The 25,106-nt window shown below is 31.6% G+C and overlaps 2 protein-coding genes and 1 long non-coding RNA gene across 7 annotated transcripts in view; 2 read left to right on the top strand and 1 right to left on the bottom strand.

Moving 5' to 3' along the window:
- LOC109107665 (formin-like protein 1) overlaps window positions 1-18,925 on the top strand; it is a 29,644-nt gene extending 10,719 nt beyond the window's left edge. Inside the window, exons 7-27 of the mRNA XM_042714919.1 lie at window positions 258-345; window positions 450-526; window positions 646-739; window positions 2,406-2,480; window positions 8,757-8,867; window positions 9,163-9,312; window positions 9,707-9,808; window positions 9,913-10,147; window positions 11,111-11,250; window positions 11,375-11,378; window positions 11,476-11,603; window positions 12,450-12,652; window positions 12,731-12,965; window positions 13,055-13,123; window positions 13,195-13,275; window positions 13,821-13,950; window positions 14,632-14,795; window positions 14,887-14,988; window positions 16,187-16,282; window positions 16,378-16,492; window positions 17,989-18,925. Coding sequence (XP_042570853.1) covers window positions 258-345; window positions 450-526; window positions 646-739; window positions 2,406-2,480; window positions 8,757-8,867; window positions 9,163-9,312; window positions 9,707-9,808; window positions 9,913-10,147; window positions 11,111-11,250; window positions 11,375-11,378; window positions 11,476-11,603; window positions 12,450-12,652; window positions 12,731-12,965; window positions 13,055-13,123; window positions 13,195-13,275; window positions 13,821-13,950; window positions 14,632-14,795; window positions 14,887-14,988; window positions 16,187-16,282; window positions 16,378-16,492; window positions 17,989-18,089 — 2,500 coding nt within the window. The 3' untranslated portion in view covers window positions 18,090-18,925. The remainder of the gene's footprint in view (window positions 1-257; window positions 346-449; window positions 527-645; window positions 740-2,405; window positions 2,481-8,756; window positions 8,868-9,162; window positions 9,313-9,706; window positions 9,809-9,912; window positions 10,148-11,110; window positions 11,251-11,374; window positions 11,379-11,475; window positions 11,604-12,449; window positions 12,653-12,730; window positions 12,966-13,054; window positions 13,124-13,194; window positions 13,276-13,820; window positions 13,951-14,631; window positions 14,796-14,886; window positions 14,989-16,186; window positions 16,283-16,377; window positions 16,493-17,988) is intronic.
- LOC122135402 lies at window positions 4,105-5,733 on the top strand. Its single transcript, XR_006153496.1, has 3 exons — window positions 4,105-4,275; window positions 5,246-5,397; window positions 5,602-5,733. It is a non-coding gene; the product is annotated as an uncharacterized LOC122135402 (long non-coding RNA).
- A 2,119-nt stretch (window positions 18,926-21,044) lies between the features above and the next one.
- LOC109069209 (SRC kinase signaling inhibitor 1-like) overlaps window positions 21,045-25,106 on the bottom strand; it is a 50,685-nt gene continuing 46,623 nt past the window's right edge. For all 5 annotated transcript variants that reach the window (XM_042714694.1, XM_042714693.1, XM_042714695.1 and 2 more), the window contains one exon: window positions 21,045-21,519. In XM_042714694.1, coding sequence (XP_042570628.1) covers window positions 21,496-21,519 — 24 coding nt within the window. In that variant the 3' untranslated portion in view covers window positions 21,045-21,495. The remainder of the gene's footprint in view (window positions 21,520-25,106) is intronic.

Genomic DNA, 25,106 nt, shown 5'->3' with positions numbered 1-25,106 from the left:
GTGCATCTGTGTCACATACAGTATTTTTACTTTTACTATGAATGATTTTGAGATTTCACAAAATTACACAAAAACATAGTTCTGTTTTTAATTAAAAACATTCACTATAAAACATTTAAACTAAATCATTTATTTCCTCATGAAGATTTAAGAATTTAATGTACATGTAAATGTAAATAACATGTAAATAATACATTTAATTTTAAAAAATATTATAATATTTAATATAAATATTTAACATGACTTCTTTTGCTCAGGAAAGCTCTGAGATACTCGCGTCTGCTCAGCCAGAAGAACCACCTGCACCTCTGCATTATGTGCCTCCGCGCCATAATGAACTACCAGGTACTTCTCATCTCACTCTCGTCTCGTCTCATCTCATCTCTTGACTAATGCGTGTGTGTGTGTGTGTGTGTGTGTGTGTGTGTGTGTTTGTGTGTGTGTGTTAGTTAGGGTTTAATCAGGTAATGGCTCATCCCAGCTGTGTCAATGAAATCACCCTGAGTCTCAACAACAAGAGTGCCAGGTGAGAGGACATTACGTATGTGTGTGTGTGTGTGTGTGTGTGTGTGTGTGTGTGTGTGTGTGTTTTGAATCTTTTGTTTCTACACTATTGTACATACATACCTGTGTGTCTGTGTTTAGGACTAAAGCTCTGGTTCTGGAGCTCCTTGCTGCAGTGTGTTTGGTTCAAGGAGGTCATAAAATGATTATTGCAGCCTTTAATAATTTCAAAGAGGTAAGAAAATACTAGCCAGTCTGTTCATCACACCATCATCACCACCTTCATCTTCTTATTGTGCACAATTCAACAACTGTAAATTAACATAACATAATCAAAACAACTATAAAAAGAATAAAAAGACAAAAATATTATGATATTAAATGTTTTATAAAAACACTAAAACGTTTGTCTTAATAAAATATTATAAAATATACCCAAACATAATATAATAAAATAGTATAATACAAAATATTTATTATAAAAATGATAAAAAAAAACAGAATATAATCAAAAATAATAATAAAAAAGAAAAAGAAAAGGAAACAATTTTATGATTTTAAATGTGTTATAAAAATAACAGAAAGAAAAAAGTTGGTTAAAATGATATCATAATTAAAAAAAATAATAAAAAAAATAATATTTTGATTCAATAAATATGTATTATAAAATAATAAAAATTAAAAAGGTTGTTTAAATAAAATATGATCAAATATAATAAAAATACAGAAACATATGATAATAAATATAATAAAAAAAATATTAAATATGTATTATAAAATAATAAAAAGAAAGTTTGTTTTAATAAAATATAATTAAATATAATAGACCAAGGGATAATGTAATTAAATTAAATTCTTTATAAAAAAAAACTTTATACGTGCATACATTTTCAAGTGTGGCTTAACTGTCTGAATACTTTTTAGGACCACATACTGTATACAGTATGACATAACGTGTAGCCCAGTATGGTGACCCATACTAGGAATTTGTGCTCTGCATTTAACCCATTCAAGTGCGCGCACACACACACACACACCCGGAGCAGTGGGGAGCAGTTGGGGGTTCGGTGCTCAAGGTTCTCACCTCAGTCGTGGTATTAAAGGTGAGAGAGAGCACTGAACGTTCACTCACTCCACCTACAATCCCTGCCAGTACCGAGATTCGAACCCACAACCTTTGGGTTACAAGTTCACGTCCACGACTGCACCGCAACTCATAATTCAAAGACCCAGGTTCAAAGACCCAAACCATTAGTTATTCTCTCAGACGCTGAATGAACACAGACACGTGATGAGATTGAGATACAAGTGTCTGTTCTGCTGTTAAACTCAAGTAACCTGAAGCTCATACTGTGATATCAGCCGTTCCACGAGAGAGATAGACATGACAAAACAAGATCATTCCCTTTATAAAGACACATACAAAGGACACATGATTAGCTTGCAATCTCACACATTCACATGGACGTCATTTTGAAAGTCTGTGTGTTTTTTGTCACAAAAACATTTGTGTGGGGTGATGATTCAGATGCATATCTGTGACAGCAGAAAGGGATATGCAAACTGCTAAAACTGAAACAAATATACATTATATCTCCTTAGGGGTTTCCCATCCATATGTCCTCATTGTTTCTGCGAATGCACATACTTTGCATAAAAATGTAACACGCCCTTCCTGTAGCAAGAACTAATAATTAGATACAGATAATGGATGGAATATTAAGCCAATTACATATTTTCAGATGATAAATGATCCTGTGACATCAAATATCACTGAAAGGTCTTGTAAAATGTTCTTACTTGCTAACAGACAATTTAATCCAAGGCATTGTACAGTAAACTCATGGACAGTAAACAGTTCCCTCTGAGAAGCCTGTGAATGTGTCTGTATGTTCATGCAGGTGTGTGAAGAGAAAGACAGATTCGAGAAACTCATGGAATATTTCACAAATGAAGACAACAACATTGATTTCATGGTGAGGACACACAGAATGCTTCATTTGACAACCTTTATGTATTAATTGTCATGTTTTATTAGATACTTACACTAATTGTAGGGCATTTAGCTCAACAAAAAGGACGCAGGAGCATGACAAACATCTATATTTATGATCCATTTGTACATTGACTTTATCAGTCATTCTTGATAACTTTTACACTTTAGGACAGGCAGAAAGTGTATATGTATTTATAATCATTTTTCTATGTGTATTACAAATTCACCATATTAACATCACATGCATACACAACATACAGAATGCATTGGATTTCTGGGCTTACATTAAGATTTATCCTGTTGTTGTTGACCATTTAATGCGGGATCATCAGCTTGAGGAAAACTGATCAACATATTTTCCCTTTTTCACCTCTAGGTGGCTTGTATACAATATAAAAACAATATAGCACTCAGTGGAGAACATGAACTTCAGAGTATATTTACAGTATGAGTTTACACAACTGGGACTAGACAGCTATCTGGAGGTGAGTGACTTACATTCGCTACTGTTTAAAAGTTTGGCATGACTATGACTTCTTTTGAAAGAAAGAAAGACATTGATCCTTATTCATCAAGGCTGCAGTGAACGGATCAAAAGTGTCAGTAACTTTACAAAAGATTTCAAATTAATGCTGCTCTGGAGGAATGATGCTGAAAATTCAGCTTTGCATCACAGGAATAAATGACATTTTAAAATATACTGAAATAGAAAACATTTTAAATTGTAAAAATATTTCAGAATGTGTCTGAATTGTTTTGTGTGTGTGTGTTTGTGTGTAGAAGTTAAATGACACTGAGAGTGAGAGGCTACAGGTGCAGATTCAAGCGTATCTGGATAATGTGTTTGATGTTGGAGCGATGTTAGAGGGATGTCCGAGGCCAAAATACAATAATAGAACATCTAGAGGAGCTGCAAGAACAAAAACACACAGGTACACACACCCAAACACACACACACACACAATTACTTGAGCTATAATGATATAAGTCTGTTCTTATATAGTTCTGATATAAATGTTTTCATGTACATATATATGAGCATTTTTGACTACAAAAATAAAACAACATACGTTATATATAATAAAGAAATAATAATAAAGCATTGAATGAAATAAATGCATTTTATTATTTATTCCATTATATTTATCCAGAGTGTTTTGCAGTCTCAAAATTTTAGAGATTTCTATTCTTTGGCATGTATGTATATATGTATGTATAAATGCTAGAATACAACTAGCACTGATGTAGTCACACATCATATTTATATTTCAGAAATACACACACACCAAATCATATTTAAGTACTCAGTATGTTGTGTATATCAGTTAAACACACTAGACTTCAGCAATGTGAGAGTGAAGCTGTGGAGAAGACATCTGAACTCGAGAAACAGCTCACACAGAGTAGGAAAGAGGTGGAACTTCTGAAGGTAGCACAATTTGCTAAAACACACACACACACCACACACACACACACCCACTTACTTTTTTACTCCTGTTTGTCCAGGCTGTGAAGCTTTCGATGTGTGTTTTCAGGACAGTGTGAAGGAGACACAGGCTCAGCTCGCTCGCTGCAGCAGAAGAATTTTTGAAAAGAGAGAGAGAAACAAATTGAGAAGGAGCAGGAGCGTGAGAGAGAGAGACAGCACTCTGCTAAAGCTCTGACCGAGCTGGAGAAGATGGTTCAGGTTCTGGTGGATCGAGGTCTGATCCGCATTGAGAAATCTGAATCCGGTTCTCTGGATTTACACATTATACCAGCCGCAGACACAACAGGTGAAGATCCAAATATACAGTACTTACAGCCAGTGTTATAATTATATCATCACTTATATCCATTTCTATACCATCTCTAAATAACTGTAATTATACTTTTTTATTTTTATAATTTTTCTATATAATTTTGTACAATTTTCAGAGTGTAAATCTGTTTGTTTTCACATTTGTTTCTTTCCAAACAGGATTATTATTGCTAACTAAAACTAAAATAAAATATTTTATAAATAATATAAATAATAATAATAAATAAATAATTTTAAAAGTTTGTCATGTAAATGAACTGGAATAAAATATAAACTTATTTTATTTCAGCTTCAACATTTCTGATTTTCATTTAGTTTAACTTGATGTACTAAAATAACTGAAACTTAAACTGAAATAAAATATATATATATATATATAGAATTAAAAAAACCTGCCAATAAACATGACAAAAACAAAATAAATTACAAAAGCTAACTAAAAACGTTTCATTTTTAAACTAAAAATTATTCAAAATATTAAAAATGTAAAAATAAAAACTAATTCAAAATATTAACAAAAACTAGTATCTCAGATATATTAAAATATTTGGTAACACAGACAAAAAAGTTAACCTAATCAATGAATTTCTAAACTAAATTCATAAAGTTATAATATAATATAATATAATATAATATAATATAATATAATATAATATAATATACATAACATAACATAACATAACATAACATAACACTATCAAATCTTATAATATAATATAATATAATATAATATAATATAATATAATATAATATAATCTGGGTCCTAAATCAAAGCAAGTGAACAACCACTTCTCTTTATAATTTTAAAGATTACTATCAAATCTTATTTATTTTGAAAACTTCTAGCAATGTAATATATGCTAAGATGATTGTATTTCTATTGAATATTGTCTCTCTGTTAATGGAAAAAAACATTATTAATTATCTTTTCTTTTAACCCCAAGATAAGAGTATAACGGAAATAAAGGCCTCACCTGTGACACAGTCTCCGCCCCCTCCTCCTGCCCCCGCCCCTCCACCACCTCCTCCTCTCCCCCCATGAGTGTAGCTCCGCCCTCTTTGTCTCTACCTGGGAGGACGGCCACTGAAAAGACAGGTGAGGGAAATGATGACAGTCATGTACAGAACAACAAAACTATGAGATGTTGGGATGATTTTGAATTAAAAGTGAAACTGTAAACATTACACTGAAATATTTGCTTGTGTTCCTTCCCTGTGTGTGTGTGTGTGTGTGTGTGTGTGTGTGTGTGTGTGTGTGTGTGTGTGTGTGTGTGTGTGTGTGTGTGTGTATGTGTGTAAGGTGTGAAAGGTAAGAAGCCAATCAAGACTAAGTATCGTATGCCACTGCTTAACTGGCAGGCTCTCATGGCAGGAACAGGTGGCGGGACTGTCTTCACAGAGCTGGATGATGACAGTGTGCTTGGGGTCAGTTCTGTCTGTGTTTCAACTAAACTGAAATGTATGAAACTGAGGCACCTGAAAAGTAATGGCATTTATTAACATATGCTGCATATATATAATAATATATATATATATATATATATATATATATATATATATATATATATATATATATATATATATATATATTATATATATATTTTATGTATTTCGAACGTGCTTTACAATATTGCATGAACCAGTGCCACCAGAAAAGCTGTTAGAAACATTTGCTGCTGGACGTTTTTTTTTTTTTTTTTTTCTTGAAATATATTTTTTATTATTTCTAAAATTATTCAAACGTAAAATATTCAATAATTCCTTTTTTTATTATTAATAATATTTATTAACTAGTATAAGTTTTTCATATTTATAAATATTAAATAAATTAGAATTTTTTTGATATAACCTGTGATAAACTGGACCTGTTTTAATATTTATACATTTGATTAAAAAAAAAAATGCTAACATTTTAAGGGGTAGTTTTGGGAAATGCATGAAACATGAAAATACTACATTAAAACATTTCCTGCTTGCTGCGTTTTCCTTCTTGATTATATAAAATATTTTTAGAAAATAAAATAGAATTTTGTTTTTAATATCCATGCATTTTTGCCATTTTCTTCTTGAAATAATATATTTTCAATAATTTATAAAATATTTATATATACAATATTTTAAAAAAGAAATATAAATCTCGTTTTTAATATTTATACATGCTATTATAGGTACTTGCATGTTTTAGACATAGTTCTTAAAGCTGTTAGAATTAGCTCAACATTTAACGTTTAAAACAGGACTAAAGCCAATGTCACTCAACCTCCTGGTCTTTGCGTCTGTCCTGAAGGAGTTAAATATGGACGTCTTTGAGCGAGTTGTTTAAAACACTAAAGCTCGTCTGCTCCTGTTAATGTCGGCACTCTGAAAGTGAAAGTGGCTCATAAAACATCCAGTAAAATCACCCTACTGGAGCCCAACAGGGCCCAAAAACCTCGCCATCACCCTGCGCAAAGGAGGCATGAGCACCGCGCAGATCTGCACTGCGATCCAAACGTGCGTCCAACAGCCACATTTTGTTGCAACCAAAATTTGTGTGTATAAAACTAATCCTGATACTCTCTTTGTACAGGTATAATCTTGATTTGCTAAAGTCAGATTTTCTGGAGCTGCTGGAGCGCTTCATCCCATCTGATTATGAGCTGAGGTTGATTGAGAATTATGAGCGTGAAGGACGTGCCCTTCTGGAGCTGTCGGAGGAGGACCGATTCATGGTGGCCTTCAGCAAAATCCAGCGTCTGCCACAGAGAATCAGCACGCTGACATTCATGGGCAACTTCAGCGAGAGCATCCAGCTACTAAGGCCTGTCAGTATATATGTTAGGAGGATGCATATACTTGAATTGAACATAAAATTAAAATCTGATGAAAAAAAAAATCTTGGTCTTATTTTGCAGCAATTAAATGCCAATCATCGCTGGGTCCATGTCAATCAAATCCTCCAGCAAACTCAAGAAGATTCTAGAGGTAAAGAGAATCAATTTTCATGTGCATAGAATAATTTATGCAGTGAAAGCTGATCTTTCCCTTTTTCTAGATCATTCTTGCATTTGGGAATTACATGAACAGTGAGAAGAGAGGATCAGCATATGGATTTCGACTCCAAAGTCTGGACCTGGTGAGACAAAAAACATCTTTACAAAATGAGATTTTGGCATATAAAGCAGTATTAAGGGTGAGAGAGAGCACTGAACGTTCACCCTCACTCCACCTACAATCCCCTGCCAGTACCGAGATTCGAAAACCACCAACCTTTGGGTTACAAGTTCACGTCCACGACTGCACCGCAACTCATAATGTCAAAGACCGCAGGGTTCAAAGACCCAAACCATTAGTTATTCTTCTCAGACGCTGAATGAAACACAGACACGTGATGAGATTGAGATACAAGTGTCTGATTGCTGTTAAACTCAAGTAACCTGAAGCTCATACGTGATATCAGCCGTTCCACGAGAGAGAGATAGAATGACAAAACAAGATCATTCCTTTATAAAAGACACCATACAAAGGACACATGATTAGCTTGCAATCTCACACATTCACATGGACGTCATTTTGAAAGTCTGTGTGTTTTTTGTCACAAAAACATTTGTGTGGGTGATGATTCAGATGCATATCTGTGACAGCAGAAAGGGATATGCAAACTGCTAAAACTGAAACAAATATACATTATATCTCCTTAGGGGTTTCCCATCCATATGTCCCTCATTGTTTCTGCGAATGCACATACTTTGCATAAAAATGTAACACAAACTTCCTGTAGCGAGAACTCTAATAAGAGATACAGGTTTTGGATGGAATATTAAGCCAATTACATATTTTCAGATAATAAATGATCCTGTGACATCAAATATCACTGAAAGGTCTTGTAAAATGCTCTCAAACACAAAAATAAAAACAAGGCATTGTACAGTAAACTCATGGAACTCTGGACAGTAAACAGTTCCCTCTGAAGAAGCCTGTGAATGTGTCTGTATGTTCATGCAGGTGTGTGAAGAGAAAAGACAGATCGAGAAACTCATGGAATATTTCACAAATGAAGACAACAACATTGATTTCATGGTGAGGACACACAGAATGCTTCATTTGACAACCTTTATGTATTAATTGTCATGTTTTATTAGATACTTACACTAATTGTAGGGCATTTAGCTCAACAAAAAGGACGCAGGAGCATGACAAACATCTATATTTATGATCCATTTGGTACATTGACTTTATCAGTCATTTTGATAACTTTTACACTTTAGGACAGGCAGAAAGTGTATATGTATTTATAATCATTTTTCTATATGTATTACAAATTCACCATATTAACATCACATGCATACACAACATACAGAATGCATTGGATTTCTGGGCTTACATTAAGATTTATCCTGTTGTTGTTGACCATTTAATGCGGGATCATCAGCTTGAGGAAAACTGATCAACATATTTTCCCTTTTTCACCTCTAGGTGGCTTGTATGCAGTTTATTAACATTATAGTGCACTCAGTGGAGAACATGAACTTCAGAGTATATTTACAGTATGAGTTTACACAACTGGGACTAGACAGCTATCTGGAGGTGAGTGACTTACATTCGCTACTGTTTAAAAGTTTGGCATGACTATGACTTCTTTTGAAAGAAAGAAAGACATTGATCCTTATTCATCAAGGCTGCAGTGAACGGATCAAAAGTGTCAGTAACTTTACAAAAGATTTCAAATTAATGCTGCTCTGGAGGAATGATGCTGAAAATTCAGCTTTGCATCACAGGAATAAATGACATTTTAAAATATACTGAAATAGAAAACATTTTTAAATTGTAAAATATTTCAGAATGTGTCTGAATTGTTTTGTGTGTGTGTGTTTGTGTGTAGAAGTTAAATGACACTGAGAGTGAGAGGCTACAGGTGCAGATTCAAGCGTATCTGGATAATGTGTTTGATGTTGGAGCGATGTTAGAGGATGCCGAGGCCAAAAATACAATAATAGAACATCTAGAGGAGCTGCAAGAACAAAACACACAGGTACACACACCCAAAACACACACACACACAATTACTTGAGCCTATAATGATATAAGTCTGTTCTTATATAGTTCTGATATAAATGTTTTCATGTACATATATATGAGCATTTTTGACTACAAAAATAAAACAACATACGTTATATATAATAAAGAAATAATAATAAAGCATTGAATGAAATAAATGCATTTTATTATTTATTCCATTATATTTATCCAGAGTTGTTTTGCAGTCTCAAATTTTAGAGATTTCTATTCTTTGGCATGTATGTATATATGTATGTATAAAATGCTAGAATACAACTAGCACTGATGTAGTCACACATCATATTTATATTTCAGAAATACACACACACCAAATCATATTTAAGTACTCAGTATGTTGTGTATATCAGTTAAACACTAGACTGCAGCAATGTGAGAGTGAAGCTGTGGAGAAGACATCTGAACTCGAGAAACAGCTCACACAGAGTAGGAAAGAGGTGGAACTTCTGAAGGTAGCACAATTTGCTAAAACACACACACACACACACACACACACACACACACACTTACTTTTACTCCTGTTTCCAGGCTGTGAAGCTTTCATGTGTGTTTTCAGGACAGTGTGAAGGAGACACAGGCTCAGCTCGCTCAGCTGCAGCAGAAGGAGAAAGAGAGAGAGAAACAAATTGAGAAGGAGCAGGAGCGTGAGAGAGAGAGACAGCACTCTGCTAAAGCTCTGACCGAGCTGGAGAAGATGGTTCAGGTTCTGGTGGATCGAGGTCTGATCCGCATGGAGAGATCTGAATCCGGTTCTCTGGATTTACACATTATACCAGCCGCAGACACAACAGGTGAAGATCCAAATATACAGTACTTACAGCCAGTGTTATAATTATATCATCACTTATATCCACTTCTATACCATCTCTAAATAACTGTAATTATACTTTTTTATTTTTATAATTTTTCTATATAATTTTGTACAATTTTCAGAGTGTAATCTGTTTGTTTTCACATTTGTTTCTTTCCAAACAGGATTATTATTGCTAACTAAAACTAAAATAAAATATTTTATAAATAATATAAATAATAATAATAAATAAATAATTTTAAAAGTTTGTCATGTAAATGAACTGGAATAAAATATAAACTTATTTTATTTCAGCTTCAACATTTCTGATTTTCATTTAGTTTAACTTGATGTACTAAAATAACTGAAACTTAAACTGAAATAAAAAAATATATATATATATAGAATTAAAAAAACTGCCAATAAACATGACAAAAAACAAAATAAATTACAAAAGCTAACTAAAAACTTCATTTTTAAACTAAAATTAAAATTTAAACATCAAATGTAAAAATAAAAACTAATTCAAAATATTAACAAAACTAGTATCTCAGATATATTAAAATATTTGTAACACAGACAAAAAAGTTAACCTAATCAATGAATTTCTAAACTAAATTCATAAAGTTATAATATAATATAATATAAATATATATAATATAATATATATAATATAATATAATATACTAACAACATAACATAACATAACAACCTAACATAATATAATATATAAATATAAATAACTATCAAAATAATATAATATAATATAATATAATCTGGGTCCTAAATCAAAGCAATTGAACAACCACTTCTCTGTATAATTTTAAAGATTACTATCAAATCTTATTTATTTTGAAAACTTCTAGCAATGTAATATATGCTAAGATGATTGTATTTCTATGAATATTGTCTCTCTGTTAATGGAAAAAAAACATTATTAATTATCTTTTCTTTTAACCCCAAGATAAGAGTATAACGGAAATAAAGGCCTCACCTGTGACACAGTCTCCGCCCCCTCCTCCTGCCCCCGCCCCTCCACCACCTCCTCCTCTGCCCCCTATGAGTGTAGCTCCGCCCTCTTCGTCCCCTCTACCTGGGAGGACGGCCACTTAAAAAAGACAGGTGAGGGAAATGATGACAGTCATGTACAGAACAACAAAACTATGAGATGTTGGGATGATTTTGAATTAAAAGTGAAGCAGTGAAGCTGTAAACATTACACTGAAAGATTTGCTTGTGTTCCTTCCCTGTGTGTGTGTGTGTGTGTGTGTGTGTGTGTGTGTGTGTGTGTGTGTGTGTGTGTGTGTGTTTTGTGTGTATGTGTGTAAGGTTTTGTGAAAGGTAAGAAGCCAATCAAGACTAAGTATCGTATGCCACTGCTTAACTGGCAGGCTCTCATGGAGGAACAGGTGGCCGGCACTGTCTTCACAGAGCTGGATGATGAAAGTGTGCTTGGGGTCAGTTCTGTCTGTGTTTCAACTAACTGAAATGTATGAAACTGAGGCACCTGAAAAGTAATGGCAGTTATTAACATATGCTGCATATATATAATATATATATATATATATATAATTAATATATATATATATATATATATATATATATATATATACTATATATATATATATATATTTATTTTATGTATTTCGAACGTGCTTACAATATTGCATGAACCAGTGCCACCAGAAAGAGCTGTTAGAAACATTTGCTGCTGGACGTTTTTTTTTTTTTTTTTTTTGAAATAATATATTTTTTATTATTTCTAAAATATTCAAACGTAAAATATTCAATAATTCCTTTTTTTATTATTTAATAATATTTATTAATATTATAAGTTTTTCATATTTATAAAATATTAAAATAAATCATGATTTCTTCTTTTACAAAATGGACCTGTTTTAATATTTATACATTTTATTAAAAAAAAATGCTAACATTTTAAGGGGTAGTTTTTGGAAATGCATGAAACATGAAAATACTACATTAAAACATTTCCTGCTTGCTGCGTTTTCCTTCTTGATTATATAAAATATTTTTAGAAAATAAAATAGAATTTTGTTTTTAATATCCATGCATTTTTGCCATTTTCTTCTTGAAATATATATTGTCAATAATTTATAAAATATTTATATATACAATATTTTAAAAAAGAAATATAAATCTCGTTTTTAATATTTATACATGCTATTATAGGTACTTGCATGTTTTAGAAATAGTCTTAAGCTGTTAGAATTAGCTCAACATTTAACGTTTAAGGACTAAAGCCAATGTCACTCACCTCCTTGTCTTTGCTCTGTCTGAAGGAGTTAAATATGGACGTCTTTGAGGAGTTGTTTAAAACTAAAGCTCAGTCTGCTCCTGTTAATGTCGGCACTCTGAAAGTGAAAGTGGCTCATAAAACATCCAGTAAAATCACCCTACTGGAGCCCAACAGGGCCAAAAACCTCGCCATCACCCTGCGCAAAGGAGGCATGAGCACCGCGCAGATCTGCACTGCGATCCAAACGTGCGTCCAACAGCCACATTTTGTTGCAAACCAAAAATTTGTGTGTATAAAACTAATCCTGATACTCTCTTTGTACAGGTATAATCTTGATTTGCTAAAGTCAGATTTTCTGGAGCTGCTGGAGCGCTTCATCCCATCTGATTATGAGCTGAGGTTGATTGAGAAATATGAGCGTGAAGGACGTGCCCTTCTGGAGCTGTCGGAGGAGGACCGATTCATGGTGGCCTTCAGCAAAATCCAGCATCTGCCACAGAGAATCAGCACGCTGACATTCATGGGCAACTTCAGCGAGAGCATCCAGCTACTAAGGCCTGTCAGTATATATGTTAGGAGGATGCATATACTTGAATTGAACATAAAATTAAAATCTGATGAAAAAAAAATCTTGGTCTTATTTTGCAGCAATTAAATGCCATCATCGCTGGGTCCATGTCAATCAAATCCTCCAGCAAACTCAAGAAGATTCTAGAGGTAAAGAGAATCAATTTTCATCTGCATAAAATAATTTCTGCAGTGAAAGCTGATCTTTTTTCTTTTTCTAGATCATTCTTGCGTTTGGGAATTACATGAACAGTGGGAAGAGAGGATCAGCATATGGATTTCGACTCCAAAGTCTGGACCTGGTGAGACAAAACATCTTTACAAAAATGAGATTTTGGCATATAAAGCATATTTACAGTTTTAGTTGATCAGTGTCCCTTCCAATATCTATCTTTTCAATAGATAAATAAACTGAAAAAAAAAAATCTGATAGGATTTACTTTGAAGCCTTTTTCACTCAGAAAACCCTAAATTTTACAGATAATAACAAAGGAACTGCAAGTAACACATTGTGATATTTTGAAGCAGAAAAAACAGAAATAGCCTATTTTCTTGTAAAACAAAGTCCAATAATTTTTTTAGAACTTAGAAAAATCATTTTTAGAGTGAAGGTAAAATAAATGCATGCCTTATTTCCTATTGTTTAATTGTATTTTTCGTACATGTATGTCATGTAAGCTTATTCAGTTTAATTGAATAGCATATTTGAAGTCAACTATGAAATATTTACATTTATGCATTTGGCAGACACTTTTATGACTTACATTGCACTAAAGGTTTGTATTTGATCAGTTCATGATAAACGTTTTGTTGATTTATCACGCATCCCTCACATTTTCGCTCTTAGCTTCTGGACATGAAATCCACAGATCGAAAACTGACACTCTTGCATTTCATCGTCAGCATCATACAAGAAAAATATCCTCAACTACAGAACTTTCACACTGAACTACACTGTCTGGATAAAGCTGCACTGGGTGAGGGTTGCACATGAACTCATATCTACTCACCACTACAGCTCTAAGTGTGTATATTTTTCATTATTTATAAAATATCTTAAACTAAAATATTAAATAAAACTTATTTAAAAAATAAAAGTTTGTAGCTGGGCTCATAGAAATGCATGAAATTGGCGCACCTGAAAACAGAGTTGCAAAAACATTTTACTGCTAAGTTTTAATATAAAATATTTGTAATTAAATATATTTACTTTTTAAGATAAAAAGTTTTAATATAAAATATTTTTAATTAAATATGTTTAATTAATGTGTTTTTAATTATTTATAAAATAATTTAATATAAATATTTTTAATAATATAAATATAAACATTTTAATATAATAGATTTTTAAAAAGTAAAAATTATATGAAAATATAATCCTCAAACTCAAAGGGGAATTTAGATGCTTCTTTGAACACAAAACTTTTACATAGACCACACATTTTATTTTTGTCCTACTACGATAAAGTAAGTACAACATATAATCTATAAATGAATATTTGCAATTATCAAAATCTATAACAAAGGCAATTAAAACCAACTTTGAAGCTAAAATAAATCCAGACTTGTAACCTAAAGGTTTTAAGTTCAAATCTCTCTGCTGAATGAAAGCTATCTATTCATACACTGACCAGTATGTTGATGTGTGTTTCTCTCAGTCTCTCTGGACAGCATCCTTGCAGATGTTCGATCTCTGGAGAAGGGAATGGAGGTGGTGCGTAAGGAGTTTCTCCAGCAGAAGGACAGCGCTGTCCTCACAAACTTCATGTCCAATAACGGCAGTCTGCTGGACTCTGTGGTCAAAGACAGCAAAACTGCAGAGGTGGAGATGAGTTTAGTTCTGTGTGAAATCCTTTCTGAACAGCAGTGAATAATAGCTTCTGCATGACTGGATCGTCTGTGTGTCTCTGCAGGAGGTCTATCACTCAGTGGTGGAGTATTTTGGAGAGAATCCCAAATCCACACCTCCTTCTGTGTTCTTCCCGGTTTTTGCCAGGTTTATCAAAGCATATAAGGTGATGAAATTATTACCTAGTGTTCATATCACATCATTATATATCATACTGGTATTGCATAATGGAAAATTGCTAGACAATTTCACAAATAATTACAAAGAAATAACAAGTAACACATTGAATTACATTTTTAAGTGGAAATGGCATTATAAAATACACTTCAATAATGTTCGTGTTTTTACAACTTAAAAAATATTTTTTTACAGTGCATAACCCGAAATGAAATAGTGAAATTTTCTGATAAATTCATTATGTCTGTTTCAAAACCTCCGTATGAAACCATGTAGTGCATTCAGATCGAATATTATTTTAATTGTACTGGTTTTGGTTTAAAAGTACTAATTTTGACCATATACAAATTAATAGTCTTAATAATTAATAAACTGTATATATTTAGCCCAATGTTAGCTAGGATTGTTATTGAAAACCAAAACAAAAACTATTAAAAAATTGTTTTCAGTAATCACAATAAAGCTGAAATAAAATAAATTATAAATATTAATTAAAAAAAACCTGAAAATTAGAAATGTTGCCTTGGCAACTAACTGAAATAAATAAAGTAAAATAATACAAATTATATATATTTTAAAAAAAAAATAAAAAAAAAAAAAAAATAATAAAAAATGACAAAAACAAACTTCCAAGTAAAATCTAAATATTAGATGAAAAACAAACTTAAAATGAAAAAATTACAAATGCTGCTTTGGAAACTAACTAAAATAAATAAGTTTAAGTAATAAAATTACTAAAACTCCAATAACACATACGTTTTTTTTAATATAATATACTATAAAGATATATATATATATATATATATATATATTATATTATATATATATATAAATTATAAATAAATTATTTTAAAAAATAGACAAAAACAGGCAAAGAGACAACTTTAAAAATTTAAAATTAAAATGAAAAAAAAAAAAATCAAATAAAAGCTAATTCAAAATATTAATAAATACTATAAATATATATAAATAATATAAAAATTATTGAAAGAGGTTACTTCAACAAAGGTTACTTCAAGAATCCCCATAAAGATCCCACTCAGACATCTCTATCACACTGTTTAACACCAGTCCTATTCTCCTCATCTAGTATAGATAGTATGCAACTTGGCATGCTGCTTTGTACAAAAGATTTTAACACAATAAAGAACATCTAAAAAATAAAATGAATCTCTCTTTCTCTGTAGCTGGCCGAACAGGAGAATGAACAGCGCAAGAAGAAAATCTCGGAGACTGATTTTGGCACAGATTTGCCCACCTCTGACCCTCCCATGAGCACAGCAGTGAGTAACAAAGTAATGTGTGATAGACAGAGACAGAAATAATGGAGAACAGGAAGTGAAATATCAAGGACTCACGGGTTTGTTGATGTGTTCAGATGCCATCGATGCCACGCGTCCCTCAGGTGGATCTGATCGCAGAGCTGAAGCGCAGGCAGATGACGCCGCTCTTAACAAAACTCAAAGAACAGAAAGCCAATGCCCTAACCACAGGTCAGCCTGGAGTCACGCTTTACAGAAAACCACTGCCTTAACTTTGAATATTACAATAAACGGGATTTTAGTGATAGTGATTTTACCATTTTAAGGGCTTGTATTATAAACAGTGCAAATAAAACCCAATGCCTTCCTCTATGCCAAATGTTCAGGGAAAAATAAAATAAAATAAAATAAAAAATCATTACAATTGACTAAATTTGATATTCTGCTTTCTATTGACAGCCATAGTTTAATGTACTCTAAATGTGTGTAGAAAGAGTTGCTTTCAACTTAAAAGAAAAATAAAATTTAGATAATATTATATTTATTATATATTATATACACATTTATATACACATTTATATTATTAAATAGAATATAGTAAAAAGAATATAATATAAATATATTGAAAATTAATTTATACAAAAATATAGAAAAATATTAGTAAAAAGACATATTATTATTATTATTATATATTATTATATACATTTATATTATTTATTCTATAAATTTTTTAAATATTAAAGATGTAAATATAGTATCTATAAACTATAAAGACCCATTTATATTATACGTTTTTATTTATATTTTATAATTTTTTAACATTATAAATGTATAGTATTTATATATGTATTTTATATAATACACATTTGTATAAAGACTCTTTTATACTATAAAACAAATAAATGTATTTAGAATTAATAAATACATTTATTAATATATTCATAAATATAATGTATTTATTTTATTTTATATAAAGACCCATTTATACTATAAAAATATTAGAAATATCTCTAAAAATTAGAAAAATATATAAAATATAAAAATACATATACACACATACATAAAAAAAAAAACATATATATATATATCATAAAAAATAAAAATAGATACACACACACACACACACACACACACACACACACACACACTGACATTTATTTGCCCATTAGTCTAAATGTACATTGATATAAAATTCAGTTTGGCCAGAACACTATGATTGTCTGTTCTTCGTTCCTCCAAGTGCATCTTGGGATTCTTTGGCTATTCTAATTCTTTCTTCAATTATTTTGTCAGCTATTTCAGTCACTATTTTTTTTCTTTTGAAATTCATACTATATTGTGTATTTAGTCTGCCTGTCTTATTCCTGTGTTCCTGGTTGTCAGCTCTGCAGGCGGTACCGTTTAGGTCCCGTTCTGGGAAGCGCTCCTCTCGTCTGTTCTGTGATTCGGGTTTCTTCGATGGGACTTCTTTATATCTGTCTCTCGTTTCCTCTCCCCTGTCTCTGAAGGTATCGCTCTTCATCTACTTATGCTCTTTTGTAACACTCAGCTTCCTGCAAGTGCTTCCCTCAGTTCCTCTGTGTAGATCTCTGATGTTTCCCTTTCTTTCAAGTTTTTGAAAAGCTTAGAAATCAGATATCTTCATCGGGGGGTCTGACTGGGTGTGTGTGTGTGTGTGTGTGTGTGTGTGTGTGTGTGTGTGTGTGTGTGTGTGTGTGTGTGTGTAGATTTGAGGAACCAGCCGTACATCAGAGCAGACGGAGCAAGACGAAGCGCCAAATGGAAACCAGCTCAGCAGCTTCCCGTGTCGTCTGACATCTCTCTGTGAAACACACACAGCTCAAAGCATCCCGCGACGAACCCACACCACACATGAAGCCAAAAACAGTTTACAAGAAACATTTAAACAGCTACATTAAGCTATTTGTATATCTAAATTATAAAAGTTCAACTATTTATGTACAATTTAGCAAACAACTTGGCGAATCTCAAGAAACCTGTCAAAAACGTGCTTGAATATTTTATACATATCACCCCAAAATTACAAAAATAAAATTAAGAAATTTGAAGAATTTAAATGTGCTTTCAAAATTTGGCAAAATTTTTTTTTTAAAATTTTAACGTGTTTATATATCATTTCACCCAAAAATTTATAAAATGAAGAATTTGAACATGCTTATGTATTTCATATTTAGCCCTAAAATTAAAAGAAAAAATTGGAAATTTTTCTAGAATTTAAACAAGAGCTTGTATATTTTATACTTCGCATCAAAATTTACAAAAGTAAGAAATTGAAAGAATTTGAACATGCTTGTATATTTCATACTTTGCATCAAAATTAAAGGTAAAAAAATAAATTTTAAAAATTTGAACGTGCTCATATTTCATATTTTGCCCCAAAATTTTTTAAAGAAATGTGAAGAATTTAAATGTGCTTGTATATTTCATAATTTTTCCCCAAATTAAAAGAAAAAAATATATATATAAATTTGAAGAATCTGAACATGTGCACGAATATTTCGTATTTCGCCGCAAAATGTATAAAAAAATTTAAGAAATTTGAAGAATTTGAACGTTCTTATACATTTTATATTTTGCCTCAAAATTAAAAGAAACAATTACAAAATTTGAAGAATTTAAACATGTGCTTGTATATTTCGTATTTTGCACCAAAAAAAAAGATAAATAAATAAATAATAAATAATATATATATATATATATATATATATATATATATATATATATCTATATATATAAATGAAGAATTTGACATTTTAAAAAATTGGTGGTTTCTTCTGGTTATGGGGTAAAATAAAGCATATTCCTGACAGGTTTTGTGAGATTTGGACACTTTATATTGATCTTTACATGTATTCTTGAACGGCTGACTGTACACTTACCCCAACTACTGAAAACTAGCTTTGTCTAGTATGTGTATATTTATGTTTTTCATATGAATCAGTTTTTTCTTTCTGTATATGACATAATAAAGATTTTATACTGGATGAAAAATTGGCATTTACAAAAAAAGAGACTGTAGTAGAAGATATTCACTTTAATAGCCACAAAAACAGCACAAGAACATTCAAAACCAACAGTCTCTTGTACATACACAACCAGACAAGGTTTTTTCAACATTAAAACAACTTTTGCATTATAACATTTCCATATAGATATATTTCTATTGGTCGACATTGCATTCACACTGTTATTGTTTTATCACAAGAAGTCATTGATAGTTTAATATACTGTGCATTCTATATGTTGCTTTTATGAAAATTGTTTTTTTTTCTTCTTCTTCTTCTTTTTTTGGACATGTTAAACTCAGAGGTTTAGAATGCTTGAATGGTTTGTTACAGATCAGACAACAGTGAATAGGATCTGACTGACCCATCTACTCACATAGAACAAAAAATTATCTTTATTAATACAGAAATCCATCTATCTTACACTTGTAAACAGAACGTACAGAGAGAGGATTCTGCATGCAGACTTTGAGAGGATATTTACATGCAGTTCAGATCTCTCAAAGCTTTTGGTAGAAAAAAAAGCTTACAAAAAATACCCTAAATGAACATATCCATGATCATACAGTTTATATACAGTTACACAGTTCTTCTGTTCATATATTTTGGATGTTTCTCAGTGTTTTAACACAGCATACGTGTGTCGCATCAGAGTTTGGGTCTGTTCTACTTCAATGAAGTCATTTTGAGACACGAAAAAGAAATGTATGAGGTATGTATCAGGCATCTGATGGACACGACCACCAAACTATAGCGTCTTAAATATACTGTAGCTATATGTATTTCTTCGCAGAAAATGGGAAAAACAATGGCAGTGGGGCAGTTGTTTACAAACCCTTAGGCATCCATTAAATATGAATGAGAATATCGATCTAAACAGTCGATAGCAATTTATTATTCACTGCCAACTGGTTATTTATCATACATTACTAATACGTCCCAGTGACACAAAGTGCTTCACACGTACAGTGTAATGTGCTGTCAAATGTTACGTAACAAAATATATGCTTTGAAATGAAAGCCACTCTCAAACTTCAAATCCACCGGAGGAAACACATAGAAAACTGATTCCATTCACATAATAGATCCCAGGCTTCATTCTTCATTTCAACAAGTCATACGATATGAATTTGGATAAGGCATGTACCTCATGCTATCTAATGTTAACACATTCTCCTTTTTTAGTATAAAAATACAAAAGTTAATCTTATATAAAATATCTATTTTATACTTGATAAATATTTACCAATTATTTGCCAGTAGCGTGAAGATTTTTACTATTTAACTCTGAAGGAATTTTTTTTGTTTGTAGTTGTGCTGCAGATATTTTCTAGTTGAACTGACCCAAACTACACATCAGCTAAAGGGTGAATCTCATGAAACGGGTCATATTTCACCTCAAAATAAAAACAAAGAAATTATAAATTCTCATTACTGTAATGCACCAAAAATACATTTTAAAAAATATATTTAATATATTATGAATTACTTAAATTGTTAATTGTATTAAATACGTATTTACTATATTTATTATTTACTATATTTATTATTAAACTTGCTAATCAAGTTACTGTTAAATTAAATAAATGTATGAATTAAAATGTATTAAATGTATAAATTAAATTACTATATTGCACTTATGTGAATTTAAAAATAAATCACCAATAAGAAAAAAATACACACACACACATTTATATATATATATATATATATATATATATATATATATATATATATATATATATATATATATATATATATATATAATTGCAATGAGGATGCATTTTGGTAATTTTTAGGTAAATTATGCTAAATTGGCATGAATAAGTGTAAAACATCTTAATAGTCCTAAAAAGAAGCTTGGATTTCTTTTTGCAAAATGCATTTTTATTTTTACATTTTGTGGTAAAATGTGATCTGTGCATGTATTAATGAGATTCACCCTAAAATATTTTTCAAATATATTGCCATAAGTTTGTTTACATAGGAGATTGTAACTGCTTGATTTTTTTATTTACCATATATAGATTACATTGTTTATTCAGTATACATATACTGGCTGTTATTTGCATTATTCCGACCAGGTTTACTATGAAATTGCAATTAGACTCGTACCTTGGTCAGAGCTCTTCAGTACTGAGGTGTTGTGCTTTAGCTGGGAGATGATTTAGGTTCAGAGGTCACCTGTGCTTCCCCTGGTTTCTAGGGTCACCGTCGCCATGAAGTGTTCACCTTAGACAGGATCAGATCTCAGGGTAAAGGGGAGGGCATGTAGGACCACTCAGGGCAGTACTTGGAGGCTGATAGTCAACATGCCGGTACAAAACAATGATTGGCTATGCTAGGACAGTCTGAGGCCATGAGGCAGAAAAGGAAATTGGACTAAAATATATTTCCTTCCTTTATGAAATCTGACTCATATAGTAGTTTAAAGTCAATTAAATACTTACTCATTATCCTAAAAAGAATTAAAATACTATTCACTTACTTTACAACTAAGTGTGCTGTAACTATATTTACTTGTAGAGGGAAATGCGCTGGGCTATTATAACCTCAGCATAATAAGAAGAGGTCAGGAAAGGATGGACTGAGGATAAAATACAAGCAAGTTAGGACAGGTGAGTGGATAAAAGAAGAGAAAAGAAAGAATAATCAGTGCATTGTAATTTCCAGTGCAACCTTTCTAATGGGTCCACTAAACGTATAGAGTGTGTCTTTGCCTTCCTCCTTTTGTCATACATGTAACGGCCAACAGGAGGCAGTCTTTCCTCATTGATACTATGATAGTCTATGTTAAAAGCATGAATTTGAGATTTTGAGATTATCAATTCAAAGTAGCTAAACAGTTTGTAAGCCAAAGAAAAGGTCTGAAACCAAACATACTGAACTTTAAACTATATATATATATATATATATATATATATACTAAAGCTAAAACTATTAACAATGTGTAATATATATATATATTTATCTAAATCTATTTAAATATATCTAAATCGAAATATCTAAATATATATCTAAATAAATATATATATCTAAAGTACTAAAATGAGTAAAATGGAATTAAAAAGAAAAAGAAAAAAACTACCTAATATAAAATGACAATACTTTTATAATTTTTTTGTCATTAATATGTCAAAAGCATATAATTACTAAAACTAAAATGAAAACTTCAAATATAAAAATAAAACGCTAAACCTAAATATGAATAAATACTGTAATAATACATAAAGAATACTAAAATAACCCTGCTTGATATGAAGTATGAGATATATCAGTGTGCTCGGGTACAGGGTGATAAACAGGAAGATACACCATCTGCGATCACGTTAATATTCAGATTTTGATTTAAAATATTGTCTGGTGAAGGGCAGAGAGACATTAACTATGCCACCAATAGAGGAGCAACCAAATTCACACACAGTATGTGAAAATGTATCTAAATTTACCCAACTATTGAGGCTGATGATAGGAAATGAAGCAAGGCGGCAAAAAGCTGAAATCATTCTAATGTGAGTTCTTAAACTAGCTGCAACCACAAAAACAAGCAAACTATTTCTGTGGCACTGTGTTAGAAAGCCTTGCTTTTTTCTCTGATAAAATAATTTGGAATATACTTCATGATTCAAAAGTCTGGAATAATTCAGATTTTTTTATGTTTTTGAAAGAAGTCTTTTATGCTCACCAAGGCTGCATTTATTTGATTGAAAATACAGTAAAAACAGTAAAATTATTAAATATTATTACAATTTAAAATATCTGTTTTTTAGTTTAATATATTTTAAAATGTAATTTATTCCTGTAATGTAAAGCTTAATTTTCAGCATCATTACTCCAGTCTTCAGTGTCACATGATCCTTCAGAAATCATTCTAATATGATGATTTGCTGCTCAACAAACATTTCTAAATATTATCGATGTTGAAAGCTATTGTGCTGTTCTCATATTTTTATGCAAACAGTATCATGATACAGTATCATTCATAAATTTGGGATCATTAAACTCGCCAAAAGTGACAGTAGACATTTACAATGTTACAAAAATATATATATTTCAAATAAATGCTGTTCTTTTGAACTCTATATTCATCAAAAAAAAAAAAGCATCAAAATTTCCCCAAAAATATTAAGCAGCAAAAACACTGATTTTTCAACACATAATAATAAGAACCAGTAATGGTAACTGGTCATAACTGAGCAGTGAATCAGCATATTGATTCATGATTTCTGAAGGATCATGTGACACTGAAGACTGTAGTAATGATGCTGAAAATACAGCTTTGATCACAGAAATAAATTACAATTTAAAATATCTTGCTATTGAAAATAGTTATTTTAAATGGTAATAATATTTCACTCTTTTTACAATATTTTTAGTCAAATAAATGCATTCTTGGTGAGCATAATAGACTTCTTTCAAACATACTTTTGACTGGTAGTGTATGTAGATGATTCACTAACAAACAAGCAAGCTAAGCTCAAAAGTACACAACAGCAGCATTAACTCGGCTTAGAATATCATGCTGTATCATTTTTCCACATCACTGCTTCCAACAGCGCTCAGTTTGTTTAAGGACACTCAGCGAACGCAGTGCTGAGAGCGTCTCTACAAGCACGATTTCATTCACCTTATTAAACATCTACAGCAAAGTCATTCAACACCCCCGAGACACAAACCAACCGCTGAAAGAGGCCCAGAAAATGACACACAAACACTCCCAGTTCCAACATTTCTTACTCAGGGCCAATAAACAATTTGACCTTTCAAGAATAAATAATCCCTTCAAACACTGAATCTTCACAGCCTTCTGTGTTTGCCCTCTCTGAGCCAAAATGGTCAGCAGAGCGAGCGTCCAGACAGTCTGTTGTCCGATTCATGGCACAGACCTCCCATTAAGCCCGGGTGAAGACTCTCTTTCCGGGAGATGACGGCCTGCCGCACTCTGTGCTGTGCCAAATTAGCTAGATCTTTGCCTGGGAACAAAGCCGGAGCTGTTGGGCATTGACTGATGACTGGGAACTGTGTCCTGTTGTGGCTGAGACCGCAGTGAAGCACACAGACGAGACTGATCTGCTGTCGGCGCTAATCAAGACAGCTGTCTGAATGCACACACAGTCGAGGGAAGATTAGAGGCCCTTCCAGAAGGGTATTAGAAGAAAACTAATGTGTAAGTGCCTTTAGAGAACAAACTCTGGCTTGTACAGTACTGCTGTCTTAGCAGCGTTTTTAATCGCTCACTAGCTGCAACAAACAAATGAGTAATTTAGCAAATAGAGCAAGTACTATCGAGTTCCAGCTCACTTACAGATGTGCCATTCACCATAAAACACTGGTTTAAGACTGTTTCAAGTGCATTAACTGAATTCATAAGGTTTATGTGGAGCATAAAGGCTGACATGACTATAGTAGCCTAAGTAGTGCTGTATAACTAACACTAAAACAATGAAAAATCAAAGTTTAATTATAAACTGAATATAGCGACTAAAATAAATTTAAGCCATTATATTGGCTTTATTGAAGCACTTAAACGACAAAAACTAAACTAAAATGGAAATACAGTCAAATAGAAAAATAAAACAACCAAAAAATAAATAAAATGTTAGATTAATTTTTTTTTAAGTATTTTTAAGGAATATTGTATTGGCAACTAGCTGAGAAAAAAAAGTTTAATTATAAATTAAAGTAATAAAAAATTCAAGCTGAATAGAAATATATAAAAAAATCACATAAAATTACTAAATACTATAACTATATAAACAATACTAAAATATTGCATCGAGGGATTTGTTATATTTACAGTAACCAATGTTATGTAATGC

Source organism: Cyprinus carpio, chromosome A24 (assembly GCF_018340385.1).
Source record: "Cyprinus carpio isolate SPL01 chromosome A24, ASM1834038v1, whole genome shotgun sequence".
Lineage (NCBI taxonomy): Eukaryota > Metazoa > Chordata > Actinopteri > Cypriniformes > Cyprinidae > Cyprinus > Cyprinus carpio.
Note: the sequence above shows the minus strand (reverse complement) of the source record. Positions and strands in the feature narration are given on the sequence as shown.